General features: G+C 33.4%; 1 protein-coding gene across 1 annotated transcript in view; it reads left to right on the forward strand.

Annotated features, from left to right (window-relative positions):
- Positions 1–2,315: 2,315 nt before the first annotated feature.
- Positions 2,316–20,050, forward strand: part of LOC129800389 (homeobox protein caupolican) — a 99,276-nt gene continuing 81,541 nt past the window's right edge. Inside the window, exon 1 of the mRNA XM_055844731.1 lies at positions 2,316–3,501. Within this exon, the coding sequence (XP_055700706.1) occupies positions 3,409–3,501 (93 nt within the window). The 5' untranslated portion in view covers positions 2,316–3,408. The remainder of the gene's footprint in view (positions 3,502–20,050) is intronic.

Below are 20,050 nucleotides of genomic sequence, written 5' to 3' on the forward strand. Positions count from 1 at the left end.
AAAATGAAAACAAAGCATATTGAAATTTTAATGTAGGGGGAAGTGGGGCACCTTTGAACGTGGGGTAGCTTTAAAATTTGGATTTTTCACCTACTTTTAAATAAAATGGAGCCTTATCAATTTAGCTGCACAAACAGATTGACAAGCTAAATTATATCACGATAAGGCTCAATTTTATTTAAAAATAAGCGAATAAAGCCAATTTCAAAGGTGCCCCACTTCTCCCTACAAGTGTTCCAAAAAGGTAAGAAGACTAAAAAAAAGCATAAAATAAAATTGTAATGACTCTAGGTAGGAAGATATTTTTAAAGTAATTTCGAAGATCTAGTTAAAGAAAAAGAATTTTAGAAATATAATAGTTGTTGCAGGCATAAACAGTCTATATGCATTTCCTTATTAAAATAGCCTGTTTTTGCTCTGACTGGCTCACATGTAGATAGAAATTTATATAAGAAAACCTAAGCTAGAGGTAAATTTTCGAATTTGAAACATAATATTTTGCTTAATGTGAAATAATTATACTATAGGGTAAGTGTGCCAAATTTCGACATAGTTGCGTGCAAGCGCCAAAATCTCAAGTTTGAAATGCAATATCTTTAAAAGAAATTGATTTTTTTATTCCTTCTACTTAAGGAGTGTTGCTTAGAACCTTGTAGACAGTTTATCGTTTTTATTTACTCAAAAATCATTCTTAATACATTTTAAAATGAATAAAAATATAGACATAGCTTTGGTGCCCTATTTCGGCCACCTTCATTCTCATAGTTCCTTGCCTTTCGGGAATTCTTCCAATGCCTTTTTCACGTCATCTTGTTTGTCGAAGCTACATTTTTTGGTATTCTTTTGCATTGTATAATCTCAAGAGTATGTAAAAACTAAAAATTCATGGACATTCGAGGAACAAAAAAGGTGGCCGAAATTGCAAGCTGGCCGGAATTTGGCACACTTACCCTATCTAACCTAAAATTATCATGTCTATAGGGGTGTGATAATGATAAAAGTCATTTGGAGCCTCTAAAAGCTATAGTCAGGGATCCCAGCTCACCCTATGTTTGGTATATAAATTTTGGCAAATAAATATAATTATTGTTGTGAATTGAGTGTAACCGTGTAATACACTTTGTATCGTTTCTAAACTGCAAACAATTCTCTACAGCCCCAAACCCTCGACTCTTGGCAAAATAGCGTCGGTGACAAATCCTAAACCCACAGCCACCCACTTGGGTGGCGCACTCCCATCGGCGTCTTATGTATTTTCTCCAACACAGTGTAACAACATGGTTTTATGTGCACGAGAGAGAGCTTTCAAACGGCGTGTCGAACATCCGTTTTTAGCTCTTCTTGTGAAAAGACGACAAGAAGCTTTCCACGGCTAACGAGGATGGGGGCCAGAGTGAGTGAGAACTGAGATTTTCCTATGTGCGAGAAAAGGTGAACGATAGTTTCATCCTATGGGGAGACTCTAACGACCAAATAAATAAAACTGAACAACATTGTCAAAACACCACCGAAAACTTCATGCTAATTTTCTAAATATTCCCAATTAACTGATGACTTGGGTTTTATAGTGTATAGTGGAATTGGGTTGTGTAAAAATGGTAGGTATACCAGGAATTGTAATATGTTCATTCTCGTATTTTTACCCCTCAATCCCACTTCTGAATCAGTCAAATTGGAGAAAAGTTGTGTAAAAAGTTGAACCGATTGGATGATTGTGGTAGTGAGTGGTGTGGTTGTGTGTGTATGAGGGAGAGAGAGAAGTCCATGACCGGTAAGAAGTCATTTGATTTGTAGAGAAAAATATCAGGAGAAGTGGAGTGTAAAAATTGCCGAATGTGTGTGAGATTTTCTTTGGGAGCATAACCACGGGAAAGAAGTAAACAGTTAGTGGTTGCATCTCACTTGCACTCGCATAGATGGCGCGGAGGGTTCGGTGGTAGTGAGGAAAGAGGACGGGACATGGAGTATGATGCGGCAGATGGAAAAGAAGAAAAGAATCCGCTGACGGTAGGAGGCTCAGATGGCTGGCAATGCTCCGACCAGTTGAAGGAGGAGTGTCGCTGACTCGCTCCCTCGGTGACGAGGCTGGGTGTTGTACCTTACCACCACTACCCATCCATCGGAACTACGAAAAAAAATACCGCACTTTTTCCTGCAATTCGGCCGTGTGAGTGAGAGGGAGAGCGTGAGATGTAGCGACAATGTCGCACTCTATTGCTACAGAAGCACGTGGATGGGAATGAGATATCTACATGGTAGTCGAGGGAGATGGCGTTAAGAGAGGAGTTGGCAAGCCTCTGCCTTGCTACCAGACAGCCAGTTTGGTGTTTGTTAACACAAAAGTCGAACGATAAGCGCGCGGCCAGAGCAACACGGCCACAATCACAGTAAAGAGTAGTATTTTCTCCTCGTTCGGGGTATCGTGTTCGATTCCCCCCTAGAAACATCGACTAAAAAAAAAATACAATCGGTAGTATACTTGTGCTACAGGAAAAGGTATACACATTTGGCAAAAAAAAAAGTGGGAGAAGGAGAGTGTGTGCGAGTGAGAGGGATTGATGCAATCCAAAAGGAAAACGCGCAGTACATCGTCTCTCTTCCCGCCGATTTCATGTACTTACAACAGTGTTTTGTTGTTGTATTGTGTGAATATTGTGTAGTGGCAATTATCTTGGCCAGGTGACATACAGAGACAAAACTGTAAAGCAGTAAAGTTTTGGCTACCGTTCGCGATCGCGTCTCTCAAAGCATAATCAATTTTTATACCACATTTTACCCACAATTCCAATTGAGGTCCGCGACGACCCCATGCTCTACCGCGATTTTTCCTGCTACACATCCAACATTGTGGGATTTTGCAACACTTTCCCATCAAACTCCAACAACGCATCAACGGTTCCCGTTGATGCTGCACGTAGTTCGGCAAAAGTTGTGAATCTTGAGATTTACGAACATCGAAGATATAGTGCCGGGATTTACTGAGAAAAAAAAATCGTGAATGTGAATTTATAGCTTAGCCGATATAGGTTCTCAAGACAAGTGATTTTCTTTTTTGTTTAATTTTTGGTTTTTAAGTTGATCAGATCCATTTTGCAATGATGAAATGGATAGGCAGCTGAGACACAAGAGAAATAAAAATACAGACAATTTACCAGACAAATCCGTACAAGTGGTTCCGTGTTGTGTAACTGAGAAAATCGGTCAAGCTTGAAGAAAACTTAGTATAGAGTGCTCATAGTGACCTTAACTCCTTTAACCAAGTTCAAACCGGAAGAATTATTTGACCTTCTGAGTGAGTCTGATATATGGGTCCTGGACCCAATAAAAGTTAACTGTTGAACCATAAAAACAAATTTACAAAATCGAGATAATGTGGTTCCTGCCTGTGCATCAAAATCATCTGAGTGAATGATCGAGACCGTGATACGCGATCGGCGATCTGACTTTGCCGGAGCGAAAAACATGTCACATTTTCCCTTCCGAGGATCGCCAACTGTTCAGGTACATATCTCTTAAGTTAGAACCTACAATCAAAGTGAAAATATTAATCCAGTGATGGCCGCTAATTGTCGCGACGGCTTCGGAAAAGAATTTTACCGTTCTTGCTGACCTCACTCTTGCTCTACATACCGGCCGGATATTGCATAGAAAAAAAGAGCGTTTAGTGCGAAAAAAAAACATTAACGGAAATATTCACTGAATTTGCTCACGCAACTCTTTTTTTTATTGGATGTGTGCAAAATGTTCACAAGGGTCTTTGGATTTTTTTTTGAGTCGTGTCAGTGGTTTCTTCTTCCCGTGATGGTATCCGCGCCAAATAGTGCCTTGTCAACCCTTTCGGCGACACAAATAATTTTCAACTTCGAAAATTTGCCATCTCGGCAAAATTGTGAGAAAGGTGAAAATTTGGAAAATTCATTGACGCACGTTCGCCCTATTGAGTTCTTGTTTGCAGAAAAGTATAAAGTCCGACGGTTTTTTTTGCACTCTCCGGTCTTTCATTCATGCCACTTCCATTCATAAGAAAAATGCCTCGTTTTAGAGTTCATTCTCTGGGACTGTGTGTGTGTTCTCTGGACAAATATAAAAATGAAAATGGGATATTTAAGACATTTTTTTGTGCTCCTCTTTCATTCTCACATTTCCAATTTGGAAATCCCAAATTTTCAAATAAAAATTCATCGTTGTGTCTAACATGGCAAAATGTGCTGTCCCCCAACCAAAGATCTGAGACAATTGTAGCTGGAAAATTCATATGAGAATTAAAGAGACCCCCCCTTTTTGGGGGTGGTGCAAAAAGCTTGTTTGAGAATGTTTCTAACTGGTAACATCAGCTGCAGATGATCTGAAAATGTATGTGTGGATGTCATCCAATGAATTCATTTGTTAGTCGGTCCCCAATGTTGCAAAACATTTAAAAGCCCCTTTTGCATTTAGCTCACACACCAATAATTCCATGAACTCCATTTGTGTCACATTTTCAACCCTTTTCTTCGTTTCTGCATTATAAATAAGGCAATTTGTGTATACAGATGCAGAACCATTATAAATCTTCTCTTGAGCCACCATGGTGAGAATTTTCATGGGAAAACCGGGAAAACCCTTCGAAAACACTTTCCGCGGCGCGAAGGAAAGGGATTTCTTGCTAAGGAGAAACCAATTTTTGGGGATAACTTAGCTACACCGGGATTATGTAAGGTTAAATCTTGTGATTTAACCCTTTAACGACGAGACAGTTTTCGCTGACCGAAAATCAGCAATTAAAATGAAACCGATAAACAAAATCAGTAAAAAGTCTTACATCTAAACTTCGAAAAGCCAAGAGAGTCTGATTTGGTGTATTTTTTGTCTCTGTGAATGATAGGGACAAAAATAGCCCAAAAATTTGAATAATTTTTCTGACGATACCAATGAGAGATAATTTTCACTCTAATGAAAAATATTATGTTTGAGTATTGTAGTTTCCTTTACCAAAATGGTTTTGTTTAAAAAACAATTGGAAGTATAAAAAATAATTAAAATAATTTTTCAATATGGGAATTTAAAAATTCGTCATTTTTAAGCTTAAAAATTTACTATATAGCCAATAGCTGGAAATTTGCAAAAAATATCCTAGATTCCTTCAACCTTCCTTCAGTCAGGAAAAATTATTTTCTTTATGGGACACCGGTGTTCCAATCGTCCTTAAAGGGTTAACCTACTTTTGGTCTCATTATTAAAAATTCTATTGATTTATTCGCTTTTTTATCGTATGGTCAGGCAAATAAAATAACAAACAAATGATAAATATTATAATTCTACGTGAAGACTAATCAACTGCACTAAACTTAATGTATTCCTGCACTAAACTTCCTAAACTTTTATGCGATTAAGACACCTTTCAAAAAATTATTTGTTAAGGAAATGAAAAAAAAATTGTTCTACAGATATTTTTCCAATTCAAAATCGAAGAGATCTAACACGATACGATTTTGACTTGTTCAACATACATTGTAAGACATTTTTGTGATTATTACTTTTTTGAATCTGAAACCTGTTAGAATTATCTCAGGTAGAGAAATTTAATTCACTTAAACGGTTCTTATCTTATACGGGACTTAAACTTAATGTTTAGCCATATGGCTCATTTTTTTAAATTCAGGCAAGCTTTTTGGGTAAATTTTAATTCAGAATTGAATATACTTTGGCAAATGATCTGTCAAATTCGAAAAAAAAATTAATGAAATTGCTAGATATTGGAATTATCAGATCTTCGGGAAACGAGTTAAACGTTCAGACTGAAACCGGTGTTAAATTTAGCCATATGGCTTAACCTTTTAAGGACGATTGGAACACCGGTGTCCTATAAAGAAAATAATGTTTCCTGACTACCTAAAATTATTTTTTCTTATGTCTGTACATAATTGTAAAGTAGAAGGTTGAAGGAATCTAGAATATTTTTTGCAAGTCTCTAGTTATTCGTTATGTAGTAAATATTTAAGCTTTGAGCTTAAATGGCGAATTTTTAAATTCTCAAATTCATAATTGATTTTATTTATTTTTTATACTTCCAATTTTTTTTAAGCAAAACCCTTTTTGACAATAGAAACTACAATACTCTTGCGTAATATTTTTCATTAAAGCGAAAAATATTATTCATTGGTATTGTCAGAAAAATTAATCAAATTTTTGGGCTATTTTTGTTCCTATCGTTCATAGAAACACAAAATACATTGAATTAGACTCTGTTGGACTTTGCAAGGTTAGATGTAAGATTTATCATTGATTATGTTTCTCAGTTTAATTTTTATTGTTGATTTTCAGTCCGTAAAAAGTGTCTCGTCGTTAAAGGGTTAACTTCTCTAATTTCGCAAGATTTGAAGAAGAAACTCATCTGTTGAATTAGAAAAAAAACTTTTTGTGTTTATTTATTTTTTTAAGACTTTGTAGAATGTGCACAAAAACCGATTTTAATGCATTTTGCGTTTGAAACCGTACTCTTTTAAGGACGAATGGGTCAGTCATGGCTTAATTTTTTTCTAACTTTTTAAAGTTATTTGTTTGTTTTATATATAGTCAAAACATTTTTTTTCTATCGCACCAGTGATTCACAAGTTCTAAAAGGGTTAATCAACCTTGAGTACTATAAACAGCAGTCACATTCGCGAAGTCTAAGGAATTCTAAATTTAAGTTTTTTTTTTAAATATTAATTTAGTACTAAATTAACGGAAGAAGGGGCTGAGGTTTATGATTATTTATTTATGCTCTAATCAGATAATGATCTAAAAATTATTACAGATTACACAATTACTTTTAAGAAACCACAATCTCAAGGGTTTCTATTAGGGTTTCTATTCATTAAATAATTGAAAATGTTAAATTAAATCTTATATTATCTCCAGACTAGGTATTTCCATATGGCTTAACTGTTCTTGTTTTGATTTTAATACATTAGTACAATTACCAGTTGCATAGAAATTTGAGACCCTTTGGAATCTGTGCTAAATATTCAGCCTAAAGACCGTTTTAGGCTTTTTAAATCAAATTTAGTACTCTGTCGGTAAATATCACTATTAAGTTATTAAATTTCTAATGTATTCCATCCTACTCGTTTTTATAGTTGTCAAGCTTACGTGAATTTTGTAATTTGAAAGATATGATTACTTAGGACTACAGACTGATCTTAGAATGATATGATATCTTTAAAAATACTAAAAATCCTAATCCTAAATCTCAGATTTAAAAACAAAGTCGTTAGAATTTTTTATTGAAAATAAGTCAGTGAGATAAAAAACACTATGATATTTTTTATCATCCTTTTTTTCAAGAAATTTAAGAAATAACTCCCGTATAAAGTATATGAAATTCCTTAGGAGATTTATATTTTCATAAGAACATGAATGAATATATTTTTTAGCTACAAAGTAAAATATTTCTCCGCACGTGTGATAAACATTCTCGCTCTCCCCTAATTAATGTATTTATTTTTGCTCGCGATTTTTAACCAAATACATTCTGTTATCACATTAATAGGTCACTTTTTTTTTTACTTCTGATCAATGTTATGATGATAAATAATTTGTGTACTACAGAATTTGTTTATGCTAATTATCATTCAAAAACACGCTTAAAAATATAAGAAAACGCAGTAGATTCAAGGAATACAGAAATCTGGAAATCGCAAGAATACAATTAGAAAAATTGTTGACAAAAGTGACGAATTGACTGTCAATTAACTTTGATTAATAGTTGCAATATTAAAAAATAGTGACATTTATTATGAAAATACACTGAAAACTTTACACTGAAAGGTTAAATGTGATAACGATCAAATACAAAACCCGATCTGTGTTATCAGGCAAAGAATTATACTAGAAATACTTCGTTGAAATTTAGCAAAATTTTTACTAAAGAATACTTATAACTTTGTTAATTTTTAATTAAACAGAGAAAATCATTTATTTGTTGTTATATGAGAAGGAATAGTACCTTTTAAGCTTAGGGTAAAGTGATATAATTTGGAATTAATGTTAGAAGTTGGACAATTCGCCGGTACAAATACATGGACATGGCTTTTTTCTTGAAAAATACAGTACAAAATTTATTTTTAAGCACAAGGAACCAAATTATAAAGCTAAAGCATTAAAAATATACAAATAAAAATGAAGTACTAAATTTATAAAGACAAAAATCCCTGTCCAAATTGTACCATTGATTGTCCAACTTGTACCACTTTACCCTAGTATTCCAAATTCGAAAATTTCCAAATAGATAAAACACTTTGAAAATTTTGTTTTTGTTATTTTAAATATTTCTTTCAAGAACTCTTCCAGACACTAAAAACATGAACTTGGAATGCTATTAAAAGGCATTAAAATGGATTTAAACGTAAGATCTCATAGTTTACGATCTCATACATAGTTAAGGATTCCGTTTAAGGAAATTATCGGTATTCAAGTATACAAACTGGATTGAATGAAATCAATAATTTAACTAATTTTATTTAAATCACTCACGAATATCATGGTCGTTATTAAAATCTATATAAAATAATCTTTCTTAAATACGACGAAATAATATTTAAATATTGATTTATGCAAGGCAATTTTAATAATATTTCAAATATGTGCACTAATTCAAGATTTCAAATCATACGATTTACTTGTTCAATTTTGTGTTTTAAGATATAAAATATATGTTTCTATCTTAAAATTCATTTTGAATGAAGTAGTAAAATTGAGACCACATCTTTGTTATTTGAAACAGAAGATTTTTCTATGTATTAACTCTTATTCAGAGATCTTTAAAATACGTTAAGTTCTTGAAAAAAAAACTTCTCGCTTCTGAAGATATTCTTTACAGAATTTTATTGGATAACAGATTGTTTTCGTTCATTCTTCTTCGTATTCATATGTATAATCTAAAAAAGGAACGTAGTTTTTCGATTTTACATTAAATTTTAACCCTTATTTTTTATTTAAATTTTGTCTAGGATTCATTGGTCGATCAATCTAACATAAAATTATAAAGATTTTTTAAAATAACTCTCTAACAAATAACTTAAACGATTACTTAAAAAAATAAGTTCAATATGATTTATTCTCAATTTAGGGCTTATGGAAATAGTTGTATGTTGATAAATCTTTGAAAAGAAATTAGAACTTCTGAATTTTGGCTTAATAATTTTCGAAATGTCGAACTAATAACAATGTTTAATTTACATACGGCAGGTTTAGGAGGAGTAATACTCTTGTCTCTTCCATTGTTGCGCTTATTTAATGCACTATTTGACAAGGAATTTTAATTAAGGGAGAAATTCTTGTTCTCAGCATTACGAATAAAAGCATAACTTTAAGTCAGTCTCAAGTTTAATTTGATTAAAAACCTTCACAAGAAGTACCTTTGGAATTGGACATTTCTGGTGTGAAAAACCCTCGAAATTCCTTAACGATGTTCGTATAAAACAGTAGTGGAGTAGTTGAAAATTGGTGTATTGTCTAAGAAGTGTCTGGTATGGAAAACCCTTCCAGAAATGTGGTTATTCTCACTCTCATTTACACATCATTCACACAGCACTTTCACCTCTGTCCCCATCCCAAAGCCACCCCAAAGGAACATGTGTAGACAGTGTCTCATCCCCTTTTGGAAGATGCTGCAGCTTCTCTGTTAAAATTCTAAGACAATGTGGAAATTCTCTCACATCAATTCACCATCAATAATGTTAAAAGGTGCCTCTAAAGTGATATTTAATTACCTCTTAGGAACAATTCTCTTGGTGCCAGATTGATTTATTTGGGGTTGTGAATCTGCAAAAAGGGTTTGACGTTACCTCTTGCCTCATCAGAAGGAGGTTCAGAGTGACAATTTTCTCGGGAATTTTGATTGACTGATGACCGTGTAATTGGCACAAGATGCTCATTTTCGCGACATTCTCAAAAGACGAAGACGAATAAAGAAAGAATGAAGCAAAATCAACCAGCTGCTTTTGGGACATCTGAAGAGATGTTTACCATTGAGCTCATTTCTTGCATTCTCTGAGGTAGGAACATTCAATTTAAAATCTTCAGAGGATGACTTGAGTGATTAGTTTTGTTCGAAACATCTTAAAATGCTTTTAAAAACACTATGTGTATGTTAATTTGTCATGTTGATAGGTTATAGTTGCGCAAATAACCAATTTGTGACGTTAAAATAACCTTAAAATAACCAAGTGAAAACTTATAATTAAATTGAGTTGTGAAATGTAACCCTGAGTTTAGGTATTCCTATTAGATTAGGTTTCTTCTACTTCGGTTAATTTTTCTTTGAAGTCAAACAGCAGAATCTTAAAAATATCAACCTTAAAACTTCATTTTAATATCATTCATTTTAATATCGTGATATCTTCATTTTAACTTACCAAAAAAATAATTTTTTTAAATGTTAAAGCTACAGTACCTCTCGTGATGGTTTTTATCAATTTAATTTTAGAAAATTGTAGGCTATCGAAAGACCTTTAAGTTTACCTGAGTAGGATCTAAAACGATTCAGTAGAATCAGATCTATGGACACTTATGTGTCAAAAATGGCAAAACCGTTTTTGCCTTACGGGCGCAAATGCAAATTGAAACTCAAAACCAACAGATAGTTTCAGACTTTTGTTTTAAACAAACAACGTTTTCGAACATCTTCAATTCTGTTTAATCGTTCCTAAACTGTTTATTATTCAGTAAAACATTTTAGATAAGCCTGAATCCTGAATTGTTTTTAATCCAGTGGTGATAAATCCATAGTAAACAAGCCAAAACTCAGTTGCATAAACCTCTTAAACTCCCTACAGCCCCCAACTTTGATTTCTTATCTCTAAAATATTTTTGGTGATGCTTTTGCAATAAAATCTGAGAGCAAGTAGCAAAAATGCGACTTTGGTGTTTCTACATTCGAAAAATTCATGGTGCAATAGAGCAAATAAACCTTCCAGAGCCAACAACAAAAAAAAATACGAGGCTTCCATATGTGTTGAAAAAAAGGGAAACAGAAGTCACATAAGGTAGATTTTTTTGTTGTGTCCCAGGAGAATTTCGAAGATTTCTTCTCTTATCACACCCCAAAATCTATTTCTTTAGCTGCCACAGAGGTGCAAAAAATGCATCGATTCTCGCTTGGTATTTAACACTCTTTTCATGAATGAAATTTGTATTCGGTTTCTTATTCAAATTCCATTTTGTGAATGTGATTCTTATAGAATTTATCTCGGGAGTCTTGTTTCGCATTTTCTACGTTTTCTGGATTTGTCTGGTGACTTAACAGCAGTGATTTTAAATTACATGATTTTTCAATATAATTTCAAAATCAGCAAATTCATTTAAAATTAGTGTAATCAGCAATTTTAAATATAACGATATTTTTTTACGTTTCATGATATTCTTGGTTTCGGAGGCAGCGAAAATCCCGAATATTCATAGTCCTGAAAGGGATGAAATTATAGAGGATAATGTGTAGAATTATTTTCCGAAACACAAAAAAAATCCCTTTGCATCCAGCAGGCGCGGATGCAATCGTTAAAGTAACTATGACACTTATAAGAATTCGGAATTTCGGCCTATTCTTTCCGCACAGAAGTAGATCTTGAAAAATTCGAAAATCTATTTGAAGATCCAAAAAAGAGATTTTCTTACTTCTTGATAATTCCGCAAGGTGGCTGAGATACATCCTGTTCGAATTTCGAAGTGCTCAAGTGTCAAAATATGACAGTCTTCACATTGTTGTGAGGAAAAAAACAGAACAACGACGTTTACTGTTCTTGCCGCAGTATTTAATCACCCCATAATCACTGAGTAACTCTTTTGCCATCTTTTTAGTGTGATATTTGATAAATTTTCCCCACCTTGTTCGAAAATTAAATATGAATATTCGAAATTGAATTTGAATTCTTCGAACTTCAATGACTTTTTGTGCAAATAAAGTTCCATTTACCTTTTATCCAAGACACTATTGGAGAATCAAAATCTACTTCTGTTTGGGCTCATTCGGGATTTTGGCTTTCGGAATTTTGGCTTACGGGAATTTGTCTTACGGGTTTTAGGCTTTCAGGATTTTGACCGAGACCCCATGGTTTATAATGATAAGTATATTATTAGACCATTTTCTGGTTCATATGCAAAAATTAAAAACAATTTTAATAAAAATAAACTTAACATACGAATACATAAATTTTAAGAAACACTTATTCCGACGTTAAGTGGCAGTGTACAAAACAATTTTGAAAATAACGACTTCTTCTGGAAGGGTAAAGCGGTCTTCAGACTAGAGGTTCTGCCCAGTTCCCAAAGGTCTCAAAATCCTAAATAGCGTTAAATTTGATTACTTTTTGAAAGCCTAATAGATTATTTATCTTTAATAATCCAATCCTAAGTTAATTTTTTCTAAAAGATGTGATTGATAAGAAATTAGAGCAATTAGGCCATATAGCTAAGTCTTAGGTTTGAGGCCGGTATAACATCGGGTAATTCGGAATCGTGTCTATTTTGGAATTTTGAGATTTTTTCACTGTTTCAGATGATCAAAAAGAATAAGAAAACCACGAAGCAGTACAAGTTACATTCGAGATTACTTCTTCGTTGTTCTTTCATTTTCCCATTTGAAACTGTTAGAAAATCTCACAGTTCTCAATTAGACACTATTCCAAATTACCCCATCTTACCCTAACTGGTCTAGTGTTGTGTTTCATATACATTGAAAATATGATAATTTACTTATGAACAAATTTTTTAAATTGAATTTAAACGTGAATGTGTAATGCTAAAAACTTTCGACTTTAAACATATTTGTAAAAAAGTGTTACACTGATTTAAGTAATACATTTTTAAGATGGTTTGTTTTCATTTAATAATCATTTATTTATTAAATTAAAATTTTGATAGAAATCAAAGCTAACCCAAAGAGCATTTTCTGACCAATTCGAAAATGTGACAAAATATTGTCGAAATACACTCGACAGATTCAGAGATTTCGATTTAATTTCGTCGATTTGACCAAGTTTTGCTTATTGGGAAATACTTAATCAACTTTTGACTTTAAATATTAAACCGTCGGTACATAAGGGTTTATTTATGGTTTCTCATGAATAGATATAATTGCAAATTCCAATTTTTTAATTAAAATCTTCCCTTTGAATTAAGTTTAAATATCAGTAAAATTTGATTATTTTGGTTCTGTTCTGGGATATTCCTTGACAAATAATTAAAATTTGGTGAGCTATGAAATTTTTATGAATTATTTTTAACATTTTAATTGTTTTGCAATATTTTCATCCTCAATTTAGAGAAGAATATGTCAGTGCGAAATGAAAGTAAACAAATTGACGAGATTTTTTTGACATTATTGGCAATTGCATTTACCGCATGGGGGCACTGCTTTCTACCACTGGTGGCGCTGGCAACTGTTCTCAATCTTTAATTCTCAAGCTTTTCGTCGAAAAAGTACATGAAAAAGTATTTAAAATTAGAGTGTCGTTGGTTTTCGTAAATTCCGAGTGGTTTGTTTTGCTAAGGGATCATTCACATCGCCGTCTTATCACTATAGTCCCCACTGATAAATATTTAAGAATAAGATATCAAATAAAGATGTCAATAATATTGATAAATCAAAACATTTTCTAATTTGAACAGAATATTCGAATCATTGAAAACGGTTTTCGATATTTTTCTCCCATCTGTTAAAATTTCGTCTATTGTCGTCTTATCACTATGGACCCCACTGAGAAATATTTAAGCACATGAATTTAACATGTGTAGAAAAATGTGCATTAATACATTTACACCATGTAGTTTAATACCGCGTGCCTTGGAGAGGAAAGTAAAGAAGATACAGGAGACAAATCAGCAAAAATGAGCTGGAAGAAATACCAACGGAGCAGAGTCTTCAGGGAGTTGAACTGGGGTATTAAAGAATCAACTGGATGGGCTTCTTGCACCGTGAGACGGTTGAAGTTGAATTGTTACCTAGATGGTGGTGGATATGGTACAAGTGTGAGCTTCTTTTCTTTGCTTCTTTTTTTTTGCTCCACTGTGTCCTCCTTCATTCTGCAACAAAAGAAAACAACACCACAGAAAAACCATCAGGCACCAGTTCTCTTAAAAGCTAGAGCGAGACGTTATTTATTGGGCGGATGTCGATTTTGGTGTTGAGATAAGGAAAAAAATGTTTATTATTGTAAAATGGGTTGCCAACACTCTCTGGGACTCCCTCGTCTTGGGTATTTTTCTCCTTCGACTGGTTCTTCCTCTTAGATCCCTCATGAAACTGTGAGGTCTCTTCGATAAATTAGCTTAATATGTTACAGCCATTTAATTGGGTGTTAGTTTTTTGGGTGGACTCTTCCCATGAGGGGCGATTCGTCCCAAAATTTATTACCCCCTTCGCGCAACTCTCAATCTTTCAAAGAACCCCGGCCAATTTTTTTTTATAACAACACCGCCACTCTTTTATTGATTTTCTTCTTCTTCCACTCACCCAACAACCTCCACGTAATACCACTTAAGCTGCACATTTTTAGGAGTCACAGAGCAAAACGCTGAAAAAAAATTGAGCTTAAAGCTTTGGCCATTTCTTTCTTCGTGTGATCCTTGGTGCTACCATAAAAACCCATCCAATGAACAGAAAAAAAAACCTGGAGTTACAAAGAAAAAAAGGACGGAATGAAATTGTAATTAATTTAATTAATAATTAAGACTTGCTCATAAATTTTAAATAATTACGCTGGCGTGCTCAACATTTTTATATTTCGTCCTGAATCACTATAGAGTTGTTTGGCTTTTTAAAAGGACACTTTAAACCATTTTGCAGGAGTGAATGGCTTATAGCTAGAGACCATTTGGTAAAAACAGTGCTTCATACAAGTTTACACACGCAGATTTTAAATTTAATTACAATAAGTGTGTAATTTATTACCAGTGTTTTAAAAAGGAAATTAAAAAGCTCTTTGGTGTTTAAGGACTAAATTTCATAGTACTTCCATTAAGATTTTTTCTCTTTTTTTATAAAGTAAATTATAAATTTATTATAAAACGTTATAGGGAATCGCATGCTTAAATTCAAAATACAACTTTTTAAGACATGTGAAAATTTTGTCAATTCCATTTGATACAAATAAAAGGTAAAAAAAATGTGAATTTTTATTCACATCGTTCAAACTCCTTTAAGCCGTCTACACACTAGAAGCAATTTTTTAAAAACTGTTTTTCTAATAGAAATTTCCCCTATAATTGTAGGCAAAAACGTCAATTTTTTTTAAAAGGTCAGTTTTTTACGAAAATTTCTTTTAATGTGTTAAGGTATGTTAAAGCACTGGGAAGAAAAGAATTTTTATTCTGAGTTGAACCTCCCGCCATCCGACGATCATCGGATTTGTTCTTTGAATCATGGGAGTAGCTATGACATTTTTAAGAATTCGGGATTTTGGTTTTCGGGATTTTCACCGGGATAGGTAGAAAAGTTTGTCAGTATCGTTAAATATTCGGAATAAATTAAGCCAATCTATTCTTTTAAGATATAGAAATATGGAAAATACTGAAAATATTTCAGATATTACCAAGGATATTACTTAAAAAAAATTTTCTCAGGGTGCAATGGGGTATTGTGGGAATAAGCCGACGTATATTGCAATCAACAATAGGGAAATCCGGAAGTCGTCGGGAAGAGACAATCACTCAGGGAAAAACACCAACTATCTCCAGAGCTTTCGGCTCGGTCTTCAAGCCTTCATCAGTGGTCAAGTCTTGCAACCTTTCTCTGAGACTCGTTCAGGGTTTTGGTCAGGATTATAACAGGGCATAAGAGGGAATGGGGGCACTATTCTTTTAATTTTATTTTTTTTTTAATTTTATTTCAAAAATCCACAACAAATAGGGTACAACCCTCTTACAATTGCGTGGCGAGAAAAAAGAATTAAAAAATGAAAAAAAACAGAAAAAAGGAAAAAGGAAAAAAACAATTCTTACACTGGCTTTTACAATTTTTGGAATACTTGGCACAATTTTCGGATCTTCTTCTTCGTCTTGGGTCTTGCTGGGATTTTTTCTTTGTTAGCACTGATAGTTGATGTGTTTCCCTGAGTAATTGTCTCTTCCCGACGACTTCCGGATTTCCCTATTGTTGATTACAATGGGGTAATTTGGAATCGGACTTAAATTGGATTTTAGAGATTAAATTCTAATGCTTAAGGATGGTCTGGTTGAGACTCTGAATATAAGATCTGCCAGGTTTTCGGTCGTTTAAACATAAATATCGCTGTTCCGAATGCTGAAGTCCATCCTTCATTGTTAGAATTAAAGAAAAGCTTACGAATAGCAAGGACTAAGTCTCTCTCGGAGGTCAAACTCACCCGCATCTACAGTATATCAATTACTTACCCAAGGAATCATAGTATAATATTTTCATAGTGAAGTTTTGGGATTCTAAAATTTAACAAAAATTGTTATTCTGGTGCTTATCCGTTTTTTTGTCTGTCTCCTAAACGGTAAAAAAAAAGATTACAAGGATAATCGTTGGTTTGCTTTTTTACCACGATTATTCTAGTAAAGTGACTCAAATATGTATTTCAGCAAAATACGTAGTCTGAAAATGTGTAATTTAAATTTTATGTAATGGTAAACTGTGTAACCAACTGCAAATGATTAAACAGTTGTGTACATTTTTTTTACATATTTCGTGTAAAATTACACAGTTTCCAGACAAAATCAGTACAAATTACACAGTTTTCACACAAAATGTGTACAAATTACACAAATGTGTATCAGTACACACGAATACACACAGTAAAAAAAATTACAAGAATAATCGTTGGTTTGCTTTTTTACCATGATTCTTCTTGTAATGTTACTCAAATTATGTATTTGAGCAAAACGAGTAATCTGAAAATGTGTAATTTAAATTTAATGTAATCGTAATCTGTGTAATCAATTAAATGATGACATATTGTACTTTTTAAGTAATGTTCTGTTGCTAATGCAAAAATTGAGAGAATACTGTAACGCAAGTGGTTTTTTACGTCTCACGGTATCAAATTTCACTTTCTCGTTTTATATTACGTCTTTTTTCACCGTACGTCGAAATTAGCGAATAATTACACAGCTGTGTACATTTTGCTACAGATTTCGTGTAACATTACACAGTTTTCAGACAAAATGTGAAGAAATTACATGAATGTGTACAAGTACACATAATTACACGTTTAATGTAAAAGTTACAATGAAAATTATGGTAAAGCAGCCAAATTTTTTTACTGTTGTAGTCGAGATTTTCCACCTGATAGCGAAATAGAGCCCGGCTGGTGGATTCCCTTCCCTGTTCGCGGGAAATTCATATTTCCCGCCTCTCGCTCCAAGCAAGGCCTTTTACTGGCGGTATAGTTCTGTTGCCCGCCGTGTGGGGGAGATTGGCTGACAGGCGACACTGTCAGTCAGTCGGTAACATGGCCTGGAAGAGTTCGGATGGGGGCACAGAGCTGGGTCGCTGCCGGGCAATTGGCCGCGATAAGCCTTGGTCTCCATGAGGAATCTTTCAGGGCATAAGCCCGGCTACACTGTGTATGTTTATGTAAAATTCGCAATGAAAATCATGGTAAAATATCTGAAATTCTTTTTTACTGTGTACGAATATAGAGATAAAACGGTTTAAGATACCGTCTGCCGGTCTTCAGTGACGATCCCTATAACACAAAATTCCCATTACATTTTTTATGTGTACTTTTGTCCAAGAAATTACACTTTGTTTCCAAATAAAACTAGTTAGGGGAAATTGGGGTAGTTTCACTCATGCATTACTTTCGGAAATAAAGATTTTTGGGTTGAAAAATATTAAGGAGTTGTCCTGTTTTCAGATTAATTCCTGTTTTTCAGATTAGTTGATATTCGTTTTGGAAATGAGTCATGAAAAAATGAACAGCTGCGTGAAACTACCTCACCGTCTCCTATTAAAAAAAAAAAAGATTACGCCAAAAATGTTGTATAAAACCAAAAATGTTTTCTGTTTCACTTTCGTTCTTCAAGGCGTCATCGGTGTTACCCCCTTATAATGAACCTATAATTATTTCCGCCACTGTATCAACACGTTAAGAGTGTCGGCAGTGTTAAGATCACCTCTAAATACCTTCTTGTTACAACGCTAGAAAAAACAACAGATGAAAGAAAAAAACCATGCGTAGGTTGATATAAATTATAGGTGATGCATATTTTTCTTATTTCTTTTTTGCCTTTCTTGCTCCTCAGTCGGAGACTTCACCTGGACAAAAGTGTTCCAAAATACACACTTATCGTTGACTTTGTTAAATCCCAGGGGGGCAATCACTGGAAAATTCAAGTGTTTTAGCAATCTTAGAATATTTTTGTCAAATTTAAATACTAAGATTTTGATGATGAATATTAAATTAGGTATGGTTCTTAGTTGGACTTTTGAGGGAATTTAGATTTGTTTGAAATGTAAAAATCATTAATATTTGGGATTTAATAACCCTCTTTGATTGTGCGGAATGTGTGATCTAAATAAAAGAAAACAAGAATTGGGATGGACTTAAAGCTTCTGTGAGGATCAACAAAGTATCTAAATCGACAAGGTTGATGAAAAATTGAATTAAATAAAATTAATGGCTCAATTTATGGACTTTTGGAGACACAGTCTCGTTGCCTTCCAAATTCTTTAACGCCTTTTAAATGGAATATTTGTCGTTGAATTTTGTGCTTCAACAAAAAAAAGAAGAAAAGAACTCAAGAACCAGGTTTAAAGTCCATTGAAGTCTGAGTTGGAAAGTGGCATTATAAGTATTTGAAATGAAGTGACAGAGTGTTACCAATTTTCTGAAATGAAGGAGTTGAAGATGAGATTGACAAGGTGTTTTCATATTAAATTTAACAGCTGTTTCTCCTCGATTTTACGTCTTTTCCACCTCTGCGTTGTTTTTGTCTTTCGGTTGTTTGATTAAATAATTGGATTTTTATTGTAATTTAATTCTCTGCTATTTCCACTTTGACGGCATCGAGAAAAAAGACGAATATTTCAGTGCAATCCTCGTAAATAATTTACACGAAATGGCTATTTCTCATTCTTCGGCTTTTATTTCATCTTTTTGGGCTGTTGTCCAAAGCCTTTTTGCTTTTTCATGTTTTTGTAAGGGCTGGAACTGAGAGTTTGTAACTCCATAAAATTTACTGATAAATTTTCAAGCTAAAATAGCCCCAATGGAATTCATTTAGAGGTGAGATGAGGCGTTTGCAAGAGCCGCAGATTGAGCAATGAGAAAATGTAGCAAACAAGAAGGAATGAATGAACTAATGATGTCGTCTTTTAACATAATAATAAAATATATAAATTCACGCTACCATTTCTTGGACAATTTATCATTTCCGCAAGCACTAAAAACGTCCAATAAGGTCAGGCTTATTCCATCGTCTTTCTCGGGGGCCTTTTGTTTCATCCATATCTCTCCTCCTTGCCACTCTTTTTGAGACCTCTACCCATTAATATAAATACAATATCTTTATGATTACTCCTTCTTTTTATTTCCCTCCACTCTTATATTAACACGTCATTTTAATTTCATTATTTCCTCACATCTTTCGTATACTCTTCTTCTTTCACATACATTTTCACATCTTTCTCTCACTTTTCCAGCTCCTTCCTCCATCGTACAATCCCATTGACAATATAAAAAAAAACATTAAATGCAATCATTTTCAATTTGAATTAAAACCTCAATACTAGAAAAATTAATTGCAAATTTGAATTAATTAATTAATAAATACATAAAAATTATGTGAAGGTAACTGACACAGAAAATCCATCAATTTCTCTCAGTGTCTCTTGCCATGTCAACATGCTGTTGAGGCCTTTGAGACAACAAAAAAATATATGCAAACCTGGATGGAAAAAACAGCACTTGAAATAAATGAATATTGATTTGAGAGTGATGCAAGTTGCTTGAATAAAATATTCAATCATTTAATTTAAAACTAATCGCTTGACAATGTTTAAAATGTGAATTTGATCACAACTTTGAAACTGTTTTGACTGACATCAAGGGGCGGATATCTGGGA

This window comes from Phlebotomus papatasi, chromosome 2, assembly GCF_024763615.1.
Source record: "Phlebotomus papatasi isolate M1 chromosome 2, Ppap_2.1, whole genome shotgun sequence".
Classification (NCBI taxonomy): domain Eukaryota; kingdom Metazoa; phylum Arthropoda; class Insecta; order Diptera; family Psychodidae; genus Phlebotomus; species Phlebotomus papatasi.